Raw genomic sequence first — 18,860 nt, 5'->3', positions numbered from 1 at the left:
AATCAATTCCACTCGAATATTATATTCACTCATCTCTATATGACATGCTGATCAGACATTTCTCATATAGTCTACTTTATAGGAGTTGATAAACACCAAGTTTTAAAGAGTTTTTCCAGACTCACAGATTATATTAACACATTGAAAAGCCAGTGTGAAATGAGGAATTTTCATAATTTGAAATGCTTTTAAAGTTTCGATCTGACTTTGGGCAGAGGGTATGGTGCTGAGTGTTTCACAGGACTAGTTTTCATATATTATATGAAATATTGCTCTCTTACAGTGTACTAACCCTGAGTGGTGCCATTGTCTGCACTTGGAATATGATTGACTTCAAGAAAGTCTCATGACAGGATTAGGAGGGAGAAATCAAGTGGGCAGTAATGTGTCCATCTTGAGACTGTATAGGAGTCTCAGGATGGTACTTTGTAGGTAATGTGGGTGGCAAAGATAGTAGGAATGAGTGAATTTTTGGACTGATACAGTTCTGGCAGAAAAGCCAGAGTGCACTGCCTTCGAGGAAATGATGTCTAATGGCACAGAAAGAGAGCTTGCAGGAAGTTCAAGATCACAAGAAGTTCAGACCACAAGAATGGCTGCAGGGGGCTCAGGAGGAGCTAATAAATTAAATACATGTAACAGTGGGGATAGGACATTAAAAAAAATAAACATTTTAAAAATGATTTCAATATATTGATAAAAAAGCTTGCTGGTTTATACAGAAATATAAAATTACTGGAAAAAAATATAGAGAGAGAAGGAGAGAATTTGCACATGTTCACTTTGCAAAAAGATGTGCAAGTTTTTTTTTCCATTTTCTCCAGTTCTTACCAAGTTTCTAAAATAGTGAGCAAAACGTACAAGAAGGGGGGCATGGGTGACAAATTAACTTTAATTCATGGCAGAAATTATAATGCAAATGAGTAGGTGAAAGATGTTATAAATTTATTGAGCCCTAGCCCTCTTAATAAATGTTTCTTTTTATCTTAATAAATTTGTAGCATTTTACACAAGCATTCTCTGTGCTAGGGTTAGAGTATGACATTATAGTCTTTGTTCATTTCTTCTTTTGTTTTTAGTTTTTTATGCATTTCTGATATGTGGGCAAAGACCCTGAAGCCAGTGATGTGTTACTTATTGGGCTGCTTGCTTTATTTTTTATTTAAAAACATTTTTACCTGCTGCAATCTACCAGTTCTCAAAATGCTGAGCTCTGTCTAACCCACCTACACCACTGATTGGCACCTTTTTGTGTACACTGTGCATCAGCAGAAAACTTCCAATCATTGGTGGGAGTTGGGTTAAATGGAGCTAATGAACATGGAGGACTACATGGCAGGAAATTTATTAGTTCTCTAGTGATAATCTCCTGCTGATAAAACTATGAATGTATCAAAACTACACCAAGCAGCCCGGTAAGTGACACATCCCTGGAATCTTGTTCTCTGTTCAGGCCTCATGCTGCTCTCAAATTGCATAGCAAAAACCTAATGACAGATTCCGTTTAAAGTCATAAGGGAAATATTAAACACAATCTAAACTGTTTTTCTTGTGTGGCACTTGTTAACTTAGTTTTTTTTTTAGTTTTTAATGCCATTAATCTATGGAGAGGCTTTTGTTAGAATGCATAAAAATTTAGTCCACAGAGCATGCTATGTTTGGAAAAATGTTAAAATGCACAAATGGAACAAAAAGCAATTTAAAAAAAAAAAAAAAATCATGAGTGAGGCCACCACAAAACATGAAAATTGCTTTCTATAGGCTCTGTTTTTGTGGCCCACTGTATAACATTCAAAATAATAGAACTAATTTATAATTATTTTTTCATTGTTACAGACAAGGCTAAGGATGGTAAATATTTGCTACGCAATTATCAAAAACTACAAGCATTTCAACATCATTACGGACAAAGTTTAGGTGTGAAAACAGCGAAGAAGATTATATTGCAGAATAATAAGTTAGAAGAGAAAAGTTCTGCTCACAAGACTGTAGTAAGAAAAAAAGAGCCCCAGGTGAGTTCATAAAGGAAAACATATCTAACCCCTTAGTGACAGAGACAATTTGGTACTCAATGACCGGGCCAATTTTTACAATTCTGACCACTGTCACTTTATGAGGTTATAGCTCTGGAACGCTTCAATGTACCCTACTGATTCTGAGATTTTTGTGTGTGACATATTGTATTTCATGTTAGTGGTAACATTTCTTCAATATAACTTAATTTTTATTTTTATACCCCTAAAGCAGAGAGTGGTGTCACACAAAATAGTTAATAAACAGCATTTCCCAAATGTCTACTTTACATCAGCACAATTTTGGAAACATAATTTTTTTTTTAGTTAGGACGTTATAAGGCTTAAAAGTTGACCAGAAATTTCTCATTTTTCCAACAAAATTTAGAAAACCATTTTTTTAGGGACCACCTTACATTTGAAGTGAGTTTGGGGGGGATCAATATAACAGAAAATACCCAAAGTGACACCATTCTAAAAACTGCACCCCTCAAGGTGCGCAAAACCATAGTCAAGAAGTTTCTTAACCCTTCAAGTGCTTGACGAGAATGAAAGCAATGTGGAACGAAAAAATGAACATTTTACTTTTTTCACAATCTCCAAGAAGTATCTTTTCCCCTTGCAGAGATTGACATGCTAAGCATGCCGAGATGAGGAGACTTAAAGCCGCAATGCTCCTCTAGGAAATATGCTAATTATGCAAATTGTCTCTTCAGAGAGGAAGAGAACTAAAACTCTAGTGCCACCTATTGTAAGTAGCAATCCTACATGTCAATGTCGACCCTTTAATGAGCCTTGTCACATGTCTTAGGATAATAGCCAAACCAGAATCTCAATTTGCAGACACTGTGCTTCAGGGTACTGCCCCTCATCAGTGCAAAGTGGAGATCTGGTTTGGCTGAGTGAGAGGCGTCTGACCGATATCCAAGAAGTATCGTTTCTCCTTGCGGAGATTGACATGCTAAGCATGCCAAGATGAGGAGACTTAAAGCCGTAATGCTCATCTGGGAAATATGCTACTTCCAATAGTTGGCACTAGAGTTCTCTTCTTTTCTGAAGACAATTTGCATAATTAGCATATTTCCCAGAGGAGCATTACGGCTTTAAGTCTCCTCATCTCGGCATGCTTAGAATGTCAATTTCCACAAGGAAAAACGATGCTTCTTGGATATCGGTCGGACGCCTCTCACTCAGCCAAACCAGATCTCTACTTTACAGTGACAAGGGGCAGTACCCCAAAACACAGTGCAAATTGAGATTCTGGTTTGGCCATTATCCTAAGTCATGTGACAAGGCTCGTTAAAGGGTCGACATTGACTTGTAGGATTGCTACTTACAATAGGTGGCACTAGAGTTCTAGTTCTCTTCCTCTCTGAAGAGCCAATTTGCATAATTAGCACTTTTTTCACAGAAAATTTACTTTGGAACTAATTTTTTTTATTTTCACAAGGGTATCAGGAGAAAATGGACCACAAAATTTGTTGTGCAATTTCTTCTGAGTACGCTGATAGTGGCACCATGTAGTGTTTGGAGACGCCCTGATGTACCTAAACAGTGGAACCACCCAATCCTAACTCTAACACACCCCTAACCCTAACCACAAATCTAACCGTTATACACCCCTAAACCTCATCCCAACCCTAACTGTAATCCAAACCATAACCTCAACCCTAGCCAACCCTAGATTTAGCCTAACCCCAACCCTAACTTTAGCCCAACCCTAACCCTAGCCCCAACCCTAACCCTAGCTTTAGCCTAACCCTAGCTTTAGCCCAACCCTAACCCTAGCTTTAGCCCAACCCACTTTAGCCCAACCTGCTTTAGCCCAACTCTATCCCTAATGGAAACTAAGGGGGCGATAAAGGGGGTTTTATTTACTTTTTTATTTTGATCACTGTGATAAGGTCTATCACAGTGAACAAAATTAACCAATAAGAAAATTTTCCTATTGTTGCCTGGTGCCAGCTGGCAGATCTCGGTGGGCGCACTGCGCATGCGCCCACTATTTTCTTCCTGGAAGAAGATGCCGATGGGACTTCACGGGGGGATGCAGGGACATCAGAGGTATTGGGGAGATCGGGAGACCCCATGTTAGAGGTCAAGTTCCCACCTCTGCACAGGGGGAATCTTGAGCCATCTCCTCTGCGGTCTCCCATTCCTCTCTAGCCGCAGTGGAACCTTCTCAGCGGAGACGTCGGTCCCAGCATCTGGCTCAGCCTGATACTGTGCGGATGGTTTCTGCTGCTTTCCCAGGCTCAGTCATTGTAGCCAGTACTGGTCAGTGGCGAGCAGACGTCTCTGGGACTAAGTCCTGCTTTTTCCCTTCTGAGCATGCCCAGGGTAAGACCTCTCATTGGAGGTCAGGGGTCACATGCTCAGGTACTGCTGCAGCTCCCATTGGTCCTCTAGGAAAGTCCTGAAGTTGCTCTGGTATTGTAGCAGCTTCCATTGGTCCTCTAGGAAGGTCCTGAAGCTGCTGCAGCTATAAAAGGTTTGTGTCACGGGACAGATTATAGGAAAACAGGAGATGAGGAATCTGGGCCCCTGAACTGCCCCTCAGGCTAGGGGAAGCCCTGTCTTTCCTTAACTTGGGGGTACCCTTGAAGGTAGGGAGGCCCAAGTCACCGACCTGTCCCTGTCTCCTGTTAAACCCTGTACTAAACCCCCAACCCCCACCCCAGGGGGTGAACAGTGTAAACAGCACCACAAAGCAAATAAACAATAGAGAGGATAACACGATACCAAAAGGCGAATGCACAAACTACATAGGGACAAAGAAACAAAAACACCACACTTATCTTTCTCTGCTGCAATGCACCGCACAGCAGAGTAAGGCACCAGGAATGAGTATTTAGCTGAAGAACAACAGCACTCACCAAGCTCCTTTTCCAGCAAGGTTGGTATCAAAAGACCTGTATAACCAACAGTCAGCTGAAGCACAAGGTGACCTTATAAAGGATGGTGGGAGTGGTTACAAACATCAGCTGACCCAACAGCAATGCAATGCAATAACACCAGCGGCCACCGGGTGGAGTAAACTGCATTAACCCCCAATGACCAGAAAGGAAAAAAGTTTATATCTGAGGGAAAGCAGATCTGCCACAGATCCAAACATGGATCGTGACAGTACCCCCCTTTCAATGAGTGGCCTCTGGACACTCAACATCAGACCTCACCACATAACCTATGGTGAGGACGCCTCCATCAACCAACGTTCACCTTGGCAGTCACCTGACTCAGGTTTACGGCAAACGTGGTCTTATGAAAATGCCACCAGAGCGGGCTCCGGAGGCGCCACAAACCTCCAGAGCGCCGACCTGGGGAATGAGTTGTGTATATGCATAACTGGGGGTAACTCCAACTGATAAGTCCCTGGGCTGAGAATGGCTGACACCCGATATGGCCCAATCACCCTGGAACTCCAGGACCCCGTTGCACACTGCCACCTGATGTTTTTGGTGGACACCCATACATACTCATTCACACCCAGGTCCGGACCTGAACGTTTATATACATGCATGCGTCTGCCACAAGATAGTGAATTTCTAGAGGAATTGACAACAGAGGCGTCCCCCTGTGTCACCAAACTCACACCCCCATTATGCTCAGAGGGAACCACCACCCTCCTCTGACCCCTCCTCCTAAGAGGTCTCTGACACACCTGGTTAGCATGTAGTGAGGGAAGAGTCTTGCCCCTACTCTCTAGCAGCATCTCTGCTGCCCCCACTGGAGAGGAAAGGGTAGGTTGTAGAAGGACGGCAGAGACAGTTGCCCCTGGGCTGCAGCCCTCACACGACTGATCCCAGCTGACCACTTCCCTTGACCACCAATCTATGACCGGGTTGTGTTTTTTCAACCAAGGGAGTCCTAAAACGATGGGTGTTGGTATTCCCCTTAAGACGTAGCACGACAGGAACTCCTCATGATGAGTCCCTATACGCAGGTGTATATCATCCATGACTTGGGTCACCCACCACTGGCTGAGTGGTACGGAGTCAATGGCCTGGACACTTAGGGGTTTAGTTAGTGTCCTACACCTCAGGCCATGGGTCTGGACAAAATGAGCATCCACCAGATTGACACCTGCTCCACTGTCCACAAACACCGGTATACACTCAGTTACCCCGCCAACCACTACTTCAGCTGACAGGTTACACTGAGGAGAAGATATGGAGGAAATATACACTCCCTGGTCGCCTCCCTCCACACGACAAGGGGAATCCGCTTCTTAGGTGGTACAGGTTTTTTGGCGCGAGCTGGGCAGACACCGATAAAATGACCAGTCTGCCCACAGTAAAAACATGCCCCCACAACACGGCGAACCGCAGGCAACCCCATTTGAGAAAACAACTCCTCCCACCTGCATGGGTTCATCCACCTGCTCAGGTGTGTCCCCCTCCCTAGCAAGGACTACCGGAGACACATTAGGTGTATGTCTCTCCCTCAAGCGTCTATCTACCCGGATGGCAAGGGACATGGTGGCCTCCAATGACCTGGGGGCGGCATACTGCACAAGAGCATCCTGCAACCTTGGAGACAGACCTGGCCTAAAATGGCTCCTAAGGGCAGGGTCATTCCACTGTGTGTCAGTGCCCATCTCCTGAACTCTGAGCAGTACTCCTCAGCCGGCCGAGCCCCCTGCTTGATTTTACGCAGTCGGGATTCTGCCAGGGAGACGCCATCAGGGTCCCCATACACAAGCGCCAAGGCCGCAAAAAACTCATCCACTGACCGTAAAGATGGAGAACTGGCCGGCAGGGAGAAAGCCCAGGATTGGGGATCACCCTTAAGAAGGGAGTTTATAATCCCCACACGCTGTTCCTCACTCCCTGATGAATGAGGGCGGAGCCTGAAGTAAAGTTTACAGGCTTCCTGAAAAACCAAAAATGTATCTCTCCCTCCAGAAAACCTGTCAGGAAGAGATATCTTGGGCTCTGGTTGAGCATGTACCTGGGCCGAAGCCCAAAACCCCACCAACTGCTGCAGCTGCTGCACCACCTTAAACTCATCAATGAGGGTCTGAAGCAGTTGGGCAAAGGCCTGCATTTGAGCCATAGCTGACCAGAGGGGGAAAAAAATGGGAAGGTTGGTTATAATGTCACGGGACAGATTACAGGAAAACAGGAGATGAGGAATCTGGGCCCCTGAACTGCCCCTCAGGCTAGGGGAAGCCCTGTCTTTCCTTAACTTGGGGGTACCCTTGAAGGTAGGGAGGCCCAAGTCACTGACCTGTCCTTGTCTCCTGTTAAACCCTGTACTAAACCCCCAACCCCCACCCCAGGGGGTGAACAGTGTAAACAGCACCACAAAGCAAATAAACAATATAGAGGATAACACGATGACCATGTGAAGGACGCCTTGGCCATCAGGGAGTGTCGGCACAGGTTCCGGTTGGCTCCTACCTTCGCCAGCCCTCTGGAATCTCCTGTTCAGGCGTCTGACGCCCATGAGGCCATGGAGGTTTCTCGAGCGGGACCTAAGTCCCGGGCCGCTCGAGTATCCGTGGTTTGTAATATTTGCCAACAGTTAGGACATTATGCCAATAAATGTCTTCATCAGTCAGGAAAACGATTGCGTCTAATAACCATTGGAGGAGGTTCACTAGATACAGCGGCATTTTCCTCTACAGGCTGTGATGGACTGGCAGGAACCTCATTCTCTCAAAGCGGTGCAGCGTTTTATGGGGTTCATTAATTATTACCGTCAGTTCATTCTGCATTTCTTGACTTTGGTTATTCTTCTCCCGGTTCCATTTTACCCTCCATTATCTCTCTGGGGAAAAGAACATTCGTGCTGACGCTCTCTTTTGCTCCGCTGTGTCGTCTGTGGAGGAGGAAGAGGAGCCTCGGCTTATAGTCCCTTCTGAGAGCCTGAGAGCCGTGGCTCTGGTTTTGCTAGAATCGGTGCCTTCAGTCAAGACGTTTGTACCTACTAATTTGCGACTGGAGGTTCTCTCTTGGGCTCATTCATCCAGGGTGGGTGGACATTTTGGGACCAAGACGACATCTGAGCTGTTGGCAAGGACGTACTGGTGGCTGCATATGGCCTGTGACATCGGAGACTATGTTCGGGCGTGTGTCTCCTGCACCAAAAATAAGTCACCTCGACAACGGCCGTCTGGGTTACTCTATCCCCTGCCGGTGGTTGACAGGCCCTGGGAGATGGTCGGGATGGACTTTGTTGTGGGCTTACCCAAGTCTCGTGGTTGCACCATCATTTGGGTAATCACCGACCATTTTTCTAAAATGGTGCACCTGGTGCCGCTTCTACGGTTACCTTCTGCACGGATCTTGGCAGCGTTGTTAGAAGACACATTTTCTGCCTACACAGTATGCCGGACAAAGTTGTCAGTGACCGGGGTCCCCAGCTTGCGTCTTGGTTCTGGAGAGAGCTTTGTCATTTACTCAGCATTGAGTTAAATCTCTCTTCAGCATATCATCCCGAGACAAATGGGTTGGTAGAGAGGACCAATCAGACCTTGGTCATATATTTGCGACATTCCGTTTCTGACAGGCAGGATGACTGGGCATCCTTGCTACCATGGGCGGAGTTTGCGCTTAATAACACCGTAGCCAACTCCACTGGTCAGACTCCATTCCTCCTTAATTGTGGTCTGCATCCTCGGGTTCCTGTGCCTATGCCGTGTCTTCTGCCGACTCCAGGGTGGCAGACTGGGCTGTGGAGGGACGGGACATTTGGGACCGCACTCAGGATGCTATCCGGGCCTAAAAGGAGAGAATGAGGTCCTCCACAGATGCACATCGGCGCCCTGCTCAAACCTTTGCTCCTGGCTCTCTGCCCGTAACATCAGGCTGCGAGTTGAGTCCACTAAGTTTGCTCCTCACTACTTGGCACCTTTCAAGGTTCTCGAGCAGGTTAACCCAGTGGTCTACCATCTGGCCCTTCCCTCCACGTCTAGGTATCACCGTGTCCCTGTTCAAACCCGTACACATGTCCCGGTTTTCCGAGTCATCTGCTGGGACATCAAGTTCGTCTTCGGACGATTATGAGTTAAATGCTATCTTGGAGTGTAAGGTGGTACATGGGAAAATGTTTTATTTGGTGGACTGGAAGGGTTATGGCCCAGAGGACAGGTCCTGGGAGCCTGTTGATAATATTCGAGCTCCGCTGCTCATTGCTGCCTTCGAGCGTAGCGGGGCCCAAGGAGGGGGGGTTATATTAGGGATCGAGTTCCCACCTCTGCACAGGGGGAATCTCGAGCCATCTCCTCTGCGGTCTCCCATTCCTCTCCAGCCGCAGTGGAACCTGCTCAGCGGAGACGTCGGTCCCAGCGTCTGGCTCAGCCTGATACTGTGCAGATGTTTTCTGCTGCTTTCCCAGGCTCAGTCATTGTAGCTAGTACTGGTCAGCGGCGAGCAGATATCTCCGGGACTAAGTCCTTCATTTTCCTTTCTGAGTATGCCCAGGGTAAGACCTCTCATTGGAGGTCAGGGGTCACATGCTCAGGTACTGCTGCAGTTCCCATTAGTCCTCAAGGAAGGTCCTGAAGTGCTTTTCTGTGTGCGTGACCACGATACCAAAAGGTGAATGCACAAACTACAAAGGGACAAAGAAACAAAAACACCACACTTAGCTTTCTCTGCTGCAATGCACCTCACAGCAGAGTAAGGCACCAGGAATGAGTATTTAGCTGAAGAACAACAGCACTCAGCAAGCTCCTTTTCCAGCAAGGTTGGTATCCAAAGACCTGTATAACCAACAGTCAGCTGATGCACCAGGTGACCTTATAAAGGATAGTGGGAGTGGTCACAAGCATCAGCTGACCCAACAGCAATGCAATGCAATAACACCATCGGCCACCGGGTGGAGTAAACTGCATTAACCCCCAATGACCAGAAAGGAAAAAAGTTTATATCTGAGGGAAAGCAGATCTGCCACAGATCCAAACATGGATCGTGACAGTTTGCATGTCCGCACGGCCATGCGCTAGTATCACTTCATGTTATGAGCTCGGTAATTGTGGTCGCGCCTGTATGATTGTATTCAGGGACCCGGCTGAAATAAGCCCCTAGAGTACCGGCACCTTCGGTGAGGAGTTTGTATGATTGTATTCAGGGACCCGGCTGAAATAAGCCCCTAGAATACCAGCACCTCCGGTGAGGAGATTTTGTGTGCTTCTCTGTGTGCGTGACCACTGACTGCCATCAGCTCAGCAGTTAGCGGTGTTCCCCTGTAACGCTAACAGGGCACAGCGTGTTCTTTTCTGTGTGACTCAGGGAAGTAACTAAGTTCACTTATACCGCCATATAGTGCCGTCATTTTCTAGCAGCAGGTTGTCTCCTGCATGGTGGACCCCAGGCTGCGAACGCACTAATTATAACATCCATATTAACTTGGTGCATTTTGCCAGTCCACGCATAATAGCGCCAGGGTCTGGCTAGAAAATGGCGGACGATCAGCGTCCACAGCGGTACATCCAGCAGCTGGAGGGTAGGTTGGCTGCTCTTGAGCGCACAACCTCGGCTGTGGATGTTACCGCAGTTGCTGTTCAGGCTGCTAGTGTAGCTGCAGCTAGTTTGTCCTCTGCCACCCCTGCTCCGACTTTATCCCATCTCCCGCTACCAGACAAGTTTGCTGGTGACAGTAAGCTATGTCGAGGATTTGTGAGCCAGTGCACCATACATCTTGAGCTTCTGGCTGCACGTTTTCCTACGGAACGGGCTAAGGTGGGATTTATCATATCCCTTTTGTCGGGCAGGGCGTTGGAATGGGCTACGCCGCTGTGGGAGCGTGATGATCGTGTGGTGCAGAGTGCTCCTTGCTTTCTGGACACTTTGAAACAGGTCTTTTTAGGACCACGCATCACCCACGATACGGCAGTCCAACTGTTGGCAATTACACAGGGTTCGTCCATGGTCAGCCAGTTCGCCGTCCAATTCCGGACTCTGGCATCAGAGCTGGAGTGGCGGAAAAAGTCCTTATTCTGGTGATCTGGAAAGGACTGGCAGACCATGTGAAGGACGCCTTGGCCATCAGGGAGTGTAGGCACAGGTTCCGGTTGGCTCCTACCTTCGCCAGCCCTCTGGAATCTCCTGTTCAGGCGTCTGACGCCCATGAGGCCATGGAGGTTTCTCGAGCGGGACCTAAGTCCCGGGCCGCTCGAGTATCCGTGGTTTGTAATATTTGCCAACAGTTAGGACATTATGCCAATAAATGTCTTCATCAGTCAGGAAAACGATTGCGTCTAATAACCATTGGAGGAGGTTCACTAGATACAGCGGCATTTTCCTCCAAGTTGTCCTTTAAAGAGACAATCACTTTAGGCTCTTCCACTCTCAAAGTCAAGCTTTGTGTGGACTCTGGGGCGGAGGGGAATTTTATGTCCTCTGCCTTCGCCCAATGCCATGCCATACCCCTGGTGATGCTCGCCAGGCCAGTGACTGTTCGAGTGGTAAATGGGTCAACGCTGCCCACACAAATTGCACATCAGTCCATCCCTTTCACATTATCTATGTCTCCTTCCCATCAGGAGATTATCTCCCTGCTTGTCCTTCCCGAGGGGATGGATGAGATTCTACTTGGGATGCCCTGGTTACATTTTCACTCTCCTCTTATAGAGTCGTCTTCAAGGAGAATTTTGGGTTGGAGCAAATCTTGTAAGGGCAGATGTGTGAGGGGGTCCGTTCAGGTTTCCACTACAGTGATACCCGCAAATCTCACTTCCCTACCCAAGTGCTATTGGTCCTATGCCGACGTGTTCTCCAAGAAGGCTGTAGAGACCCTTCCACCTCACCGCCCATATAACTTTCCTATTGACCTCATGCCTGGTGCTGAACCTCCTCGGGGACGGGTCTATCCCCTCTCTCTTCCGGAGACGGTGGCTATGTCCCAATACATCCAGGAGAATTTGGCAAGGGGTTCATTAGGAAGTCAGTGTCACCTACAGGGGCGGGGTTCTTCTTCGTGCAGAAGAGGAAAGGAGAACCACGTCCATGCATAGATTACAGGGGTTTTAACGCCATCACCGTTAAGAAAAAGTACCTTTTGCTCCTGATATCTGAGCTCTTCGATAGGCTACGGGAAGCAAGGGTATTTACCAAATTAGACCTGCGGGGTGCTTATAACCTATTTCGCATCCGTGAGGGGGACGAATGGAATACGGCTTTTAATACCAGGGATGGGCATTATGAATATCTGGTGCTGCGCTTTGGGCTCTGTAATGCCCCAGTCGTTTTCCAACACTTTGTGAATGACATCTTCCAGGATATGCTCTCCACCTTGGTCTTAGTCTATCTGGATGATATACTCATCTACTCTCCAGATATTGACTCCCACCAGAGAGAGGTTCGCAAGGTCTTCGACCTCTTATGGGCAACTTCTCTTTATGCCAAGTTGGAGAAATGTGTGTTTGAGCAGGAGTCCTTGCCTTTCCTTGGTTATGTCATCTCTGCTCAGGGATTGGCTATGGATCTTGCCAAACTACAGGCTGTGATGGACTGGCAGGAACCTCATTCTCTCAAAGCGGTGCAGCGTTTTATGGGGTTCATTAATTATTACCGTCAGTTCATTCTGCATTTCTTGACTTTGGTTATTCTTCTCCCGATTCCATTTTACCCTCCATTATCTCTCTGGGGAGAAGAACATTCGTGCTGACGCTCTCTTTTGCTCCGTTGTGTCGTCTGTGGAGGAGGAAGAGGAGCCTCGGCTTATAGTCCCTTCTGAGAGCCTGAGAGCCGTGGCTCTGGTTTTGCTAGAATCGGTGCCTTCAGTCAAGACGTTTGTACCTACTAATTTGCGACTGGAGGTTCTCTCTTGGGCTCATTCATCCAGGGTGGGTGGACATTTTGGGACCAAGAGGACATCTGAGCTGTTGGCAAGGACGTACTGGTGGCTGCATATGGCCTGTGACATTGGAGACTATGTTCGGGCGTGTGTCTCCTGCACCAAAAATAAGTCACCTCGACAATGGCCGTCTGGGTTACTCTATCCCCTGCCGGTGGTTGACAGGCCCTGGGAGATGGTCGGGATGGACTTTGTTGTGGGCTTACCCAAGTCTCGTGGTTGCACCATCATTTGGGTAATCACCGACCATTTTTCTAAAATGGTGCACCTGGTGCCGCTTCTACGGTTACCTTCTGCACGGATCTTGGCAGCGTTGTTTATAAGACACATTTTCTGCCTACACAGTATGCCGGACAAAGTTGTCAGTGACCGGGGTCCCCAGCTTGCGTCTCGGTTCTGGAGAGAGCTTTGTCATTTACTCAGCATTGAGTTAAATCTCTCTTCAGCATATCATCCCGAGACAAATGGGTTGGTAGAGAGGACCAATCAGACCTTGGTCATATATTTGCGACATTTCGTTTCTGACAGGCAGGATGACTGGGCATCCTTGCTACCGTGGGCGGAGTTTGCGCTTAATAACACCGTAGCCAACTCCACTGGTCAGACTCCATTCCTCCTTAATTGTGGTCTGCATCCTCGGGTTCCTGTGCCTATGCCCGTGTCTTCTGCCGACTCCAGGGTGGCAGACTGGGCTGTGGAGGGACGGGACATTTGGGACCGCACTCAGGATGCTATCCGAGCCTAAAAGGAGAGAATGAGGTCCTCCACAGATGCACATCGGCGCCCTGCTCCAACCTTTGCTCCTGGCTCTCTGCCCGTAACATCAGGCTGCGAGTTGAGTCCACTAAGTTTGCTCCTCACTACTTGGCACCTTTCAAGGTTCTCGAGCAGGTTAACCCAGTGGTCTACCATCTGGCCCTTCCCTCCACGTCTAGGTATCACCGTGTCCCTGTTCAAACCCGTACACATGTCCCGGTTTTCCGAGTCATCTGCTGGGACATCAAGTTCGTCTTCGGACGATTATGAGTTAAATGTTATCTTGGGGTGTAAGGTGGTACGTGGGAAAATGTTTTATTTGGTGGACTGGAAGGGTTATGGCCCAGAGGACAGGTCCTGGGAGCCTGTTGATAATATTCGAGCTCCGCTGCTCATTGCTGCCTTCGAGCGTAGCGGGGTCCAAGGAGGGGGGGTTATGTTAGGGATCGAGTTCCCACCTCTGCACAGGGGGAATCTCGAGCCATCTCCTCTGCGGTCTCCCATTCCTCTCCAGCCGCAGTGGAACCTGCTCAGCGGAGACGTCGGTCCCAGCGTCTGGCTCAGCCTGATACTGTGCAGATGTTTTCTGCTGCTTTCCCAGGCTCAGTCATTGTAGCTAGTACTGGTCAGCGGTGAGCAGATATCTCCGGGACTAAGTCCTTCTTTTTCCTTTCTGAGTATGCCCAGGGTAAGACCTCTCATTGGAGGTCAGGGGTCACATGCTCAGGTACTGCTGCAGCTCCCATTAGTCCTCAAGGAAGGTCCTGAAGTGCTTTTCTGTGTGCGTGACCACTGACTGCATCAGCTCAGCAGTTAGCTGTGTTCCCCTGTAATGCTAACAGGGAAGAGCGTGTTTTTTTCTGTGTGACTCAGTGAAGCAACTGAGTTCACTTATACCACCATATAGTGCCGTCAATTTCTAGTAGCAGGTTGTCTCCTGCACGGTGGACCCCAGGCTGCGAACGCACCAATTATAACATCCATATTAACTCGGTGCGTTCCGCCAGTCCTCACACCCCATTTCTCTCTCTTCTGATGTGTGATCAATTCAGAGGAGAGAGAAATTAAATGGAAAATCAGACTTTTTTTTTTGTGGTCACCATTATACTGTTAATAACAGCGATCGCAACACCGAGGTCGGTAAAACCGACCCGAGTCATGTTCTCTGGGGTCTCAGCTATCCCCATAGCCAAGACCCTGGAGAAATTCCAACTCTGGGTGAGGAGGGGGGGGGGATTGGGGGCGCTATACCCGTATTCCTCAGTGCCATTAAAAAGCCGCGCTCTGGTTTAATTATCCTTAACTGCCACGTATTGGCAGTCATTACGGGGTTAAAAATTTATGCAAAATATATTTATGGTGTAGTTAATACAGCCAGTGATTTTTTTCTTTTAACTTGACAAGCAGAATCAAAAGAAAATATTATCAAAAGTGTTTTTTAGTAACTATAATAGTGATTATCCTACTGTAGCTGTTTGGGGAGGAAAATGTATGCACAGTACATTCATGAGAAAATTTATGTACACCCTCTTTGAATTATATGGATTTACATATAAGGGAATAATATAAATTGCAAATTTTGCAGGGAGAAAATTAACTTTATTCTCCCCAGCAACGTTCCCGTTTCAGTCATGGTAGTGGTGCTGCACTGGTTCAGTTACAGCTCTGAGAATGCAGAGTGACAGCTATAGCAGCCCCGGGCCCTGACTGACACTCCATCTGCATTGGGGGTCAGCTGTCAGTGAGTGCCAGGGGCACGGTCACAGCCTTCGCTCTGCATTCTTAGAGTGGTGATTGAACACACGCTGGACAGCATTATAACACTATTAGCCTGCAGATTAACCCCATATCTGCAGGTTAATGAGAAACACCTGAATGAAAAATAAAACGTATTGCGTAGTCCATATTATTATTACTAGATGGTGGCCCGATTCTAACGCATCGCGTATTCTAGAATATGCATGTCCACGTAGTATATTGCCCAGCGACGTAGTATATTGCCCAGCCACGTAGTATATTGCCCAGTCACGTAGTATATTGCCCAGGGACGTAGTATATTCCCCAGCGATGTAGTATATTGCCCAGTCACGTAGTATATTGCCCAGCCACATAGTATATTGCCCAGCCACGTAGCATATTGCCCAGCCACGTAGTATATTGCCCATTGACGTAGTATATTGCCCAGCCACATAGTATATTGCCCAGTGACGTAGTATATTGCCCAGCCACATAGTATATTGCCCAGTGACGTAGTATATTGCCCAGCCACATAGTATATTGCCCAGTGACGTACTATATTGCCCAGCGACGGAGTATATTGTCCAGCCACATAGTATATTGCCCAGCACAGAGCCACGTAGTATAGAGACTTAAAAAAAATAAACATATACCCACCTCGCGAAGGCCCGTTGAAGTCCTGCTATACTTACCATCTGCCGCCTTTCTCGTTCCTTGCCACGCTCCCTGGATCGCTCCATTGCAAGCGGCAGCTTCTGGTCCCAGGGCTGGTGTGAGCAGGACCTATGATGACCTCACGGTCATATGACCGTGACGTCATGGCAGGTCCTTGTCGCACACCAGCCCTGGGATGGGACCTCACCGGAAGCTGCCGTTTGCAATGGAGCGGTCCCGGGAGCGTGGAGAGGAGCGAGAAAGGCGGCGGAGGGTGAGTATAGCAGGTTTTTTTTTTTTTTAGTATTTTTAACATGACATATTTTTACTATTGATGCTGCATACGCAGCATCAATAGTAAATAGTTGGGGACACACCGGGTTAATAGCAGAGGTAACGGAGTGCGTTACACCGCGGGCCGTTACTGCAGCCATTAACCCTGTGTGAGCGTTGGTGGAGGGGATTACGGAGCGGGCGCCGGGCAGTGACTGCAGGGGAGTAGGGGAGGGACTAATCGGACTGTGGCCGTTGCTGATTGATCGTGGCAGCCATGACAGGCAGCTGCCGAGACCAATCAGCGAATGAATAACTGTGACAGAAGGACAGACAGACAGACGGAAGTACCCCTTAGACAATTATGTATATAGATTATTATTATTATTTATTTATATAGCACCATTAATTCCATGGTGCTGTACATGTGAAAAGGGGTTACATACAGGGTTATAGATATCGTTAGCAGTAAACAAATTTACAGTGACAGACTGGTACAGAGGGGAGAGGACCCTGTCCTTGCGGACTTACATTCTTCAGGATAATGGGGAAGAGACAGGAGGTTGGTGTGCTGCAGCATTGGGGGTGGTGAGGCGGCAGCTCGGATGGTTGAGGCGGCAGCTCGGGTGGTTGAGGCGGCAACTCGGGTGGTTGGTGACGTGGCGGCAGCTCGGGTGGTTGGTGACGTGGCGGCGGCTCGGGTGGTTGGTGACGTGGCGGCCACTCGGGTGGTTGGTGACGTGGCGGCAGCTCGGGTGGTTGGTGACGTGGCGGCAGCTCGGGTGGTTGGTGAGGCGTCAGCTAGGGTGCAGCAACAAGAAAAAAAAACGACTAAAAAAGTCGCAGCCAGCTCACCAACCAGACCATCGAAAGCGGAGCACGGGAGCCCGTCCTGATCCAGACGTCCAGCAGCAGCACTTCCAACAAAGTAGACACTCCAGCTCCAGCAAGATGGGTAAAAAGTTGCAAATTTTATTAATCCAAAGTGGCAATAAAAGCAGAAAAATTCCTTGGGCTTGGGGGGCGTGTTTCAAGCCTGTATGGGATATATAGCACGCTCATTCCTGGAGCTGCATGGGCATGAGTAAGACCGCTATAGGTCGAAACGCGTAGCTGTTTTCTTACAATCACCTGTCTGGTCCACTTGTTGTAAGGAATTTTTCTGCTTTTATTGCCACTTTGGATTAATAAAATTTGCAACTTTTTACCCATCTTGCTGGAGCTGGAGTGTCTACTTTGTTGGAAGTGCGTCAGCTAGGGTGGTTGGTGAGGCGGCAGCTCAGGCGATTGGTGAGGCGGCAGAATGGTTATTGCAGGCTGTAGGTTTTCCTGAAGAGATGGGTTTCCAGGTTCTGTCTGAAGGATCCGAAAGTGGTGGATAATCGGACGTGTTGAGGCGTGGAATTCCAGAGGATGGGGGATATTCAGGAGAAATCTTGGAGGCGGTTGTGTGAGGAACGAATGTGTGGAGGAGAGTAGGAGGTCTTGGGAGGATCGAAAATTACGTGAGGGAAGATAGTGGTAGATTAGTTCAGAGATATAGGGAGGGGACAGGCTGTGGATGGCTTTGTCGATCAGTATTAGTAGTTTAAACTGGATTCGTTGGGGAATTGGGAGCCAGTCGAGGGATTTGCAGAGGGGTGAAACAGGGTAGTAGCGAGGAGAGAGGTGGATTAGCCGAGCAGCAGAGTTGAGGACAGACTGGAGTGGTGCAAGGGAGTTAGCGGGGAGGCCACAGAGGAGGGTGTTGCAGTAATCAAGGCGGGAGATGATGAGGGCATGCACAAGATTTTTAGTAGATTGTGGGCTGAGGAAGGGACGGATTCTGGCAATATTTTTGAGTTGGAGGCGACAGGAGGTGGCAAGAGTTTGGACGTGCGGTTTGAAGGACAGGGCAGAATCGAGAGTTACCCTGAGGCAGCGGATTTCAGGTGCGGAAGAGAGCGTGATGCCGTTTACTATAATAGATAGATCATGTAGGGGGGATACGCGAGATGGGGGAAAGATGATGAGTTCGGTTTTTCCTACATTGAGTTTTAGGAAGCGAGAGTTGAAGAAGGAGGACACGTCTGACAGACACTCCGGGATTCTGGACAGAAGAGAGGCAACATCTGAGCCAGAGAGGTAGATCTGAGTCCATATGCCTGCAGTATTCACCCACTTAGGATACAATAAACTTCAGCACCCGCTGGAGCTCCCGACTGGAGACTTCCATGTCTCCAAACACACAGTAGAGAAAAAAACTCAGTAGCTAGACATTTAACTTCTTCAACCACACCTTTGAGGTGGAGATAAGGTGAGTAGGCGTCCTGCCCATCTCTTACACCTACTCACAAAAAGCCCAACCATGTAATGGCTGGTTAACCCCTCAGCACATAACATGCTGGAGAGAACTTCTGGGTTTCACATCACTGAAGATAGCAACCTTTGTGACACATATCTCCCCTCACATACATTACCAGTGACTCTATCACGATCATTAAATACATGTGATGTGTTGTAGATTTGATGTCATTTTTAGTGAACTAGACTATCCCATTACGCTAAAAATTTGTGAATGTTTGCGTAATTGTAATAAAAAATGTTAGAGGATCGCAACTACACACCTGCATCTCCAATTGGTAT

The 18,860-nt window shown here is 47.9% G+C and overlaps 1 protein-coding gene across 1 annotated transcript in view; it reads left to right on the top strand.

The window, feature by feature from the left end:
* The window catches only part of LOC138656877 (probable ATP-dependent RNA helicase DDX60), a 375,810-nt gene that overhangs the window by 123,919 nt on the left and 233,031 nt on the right, over nt 1–18,860 (top strand). The window contains exon 14 of the mRNA XM_069744200.1: nt 1,837–2,012. Within this exon, the coding sequence (XP_069600301.1) occupies nt 1,837–2,012 (176 nt within the window). The remainder of the gene's footprint in view (nt 1–1,836; nt 2,013–18,860) is intronic.

The sequence above is a fragment of the Ranitomeya imitator genome, chromosome 1, assembly GCF_032444005.1.
Source record: "Ranitomeya imitator isolate aRanImi1 chromosome 1, aRanImi1.pri, whole genome shotgun sequence".
Classification (NCBI taxonomy): Eukaryota; Metazoa; Chordata; class Amphibia; order Anura; family Dendrobatidae; genus Ranitomeya; species Ranitomeya imitator.
The sequence above is the reverse complement of the archived record's forward strand: the minus strand, read 5'-3'. Positions and strand labels throughout refer to the sequence as shown.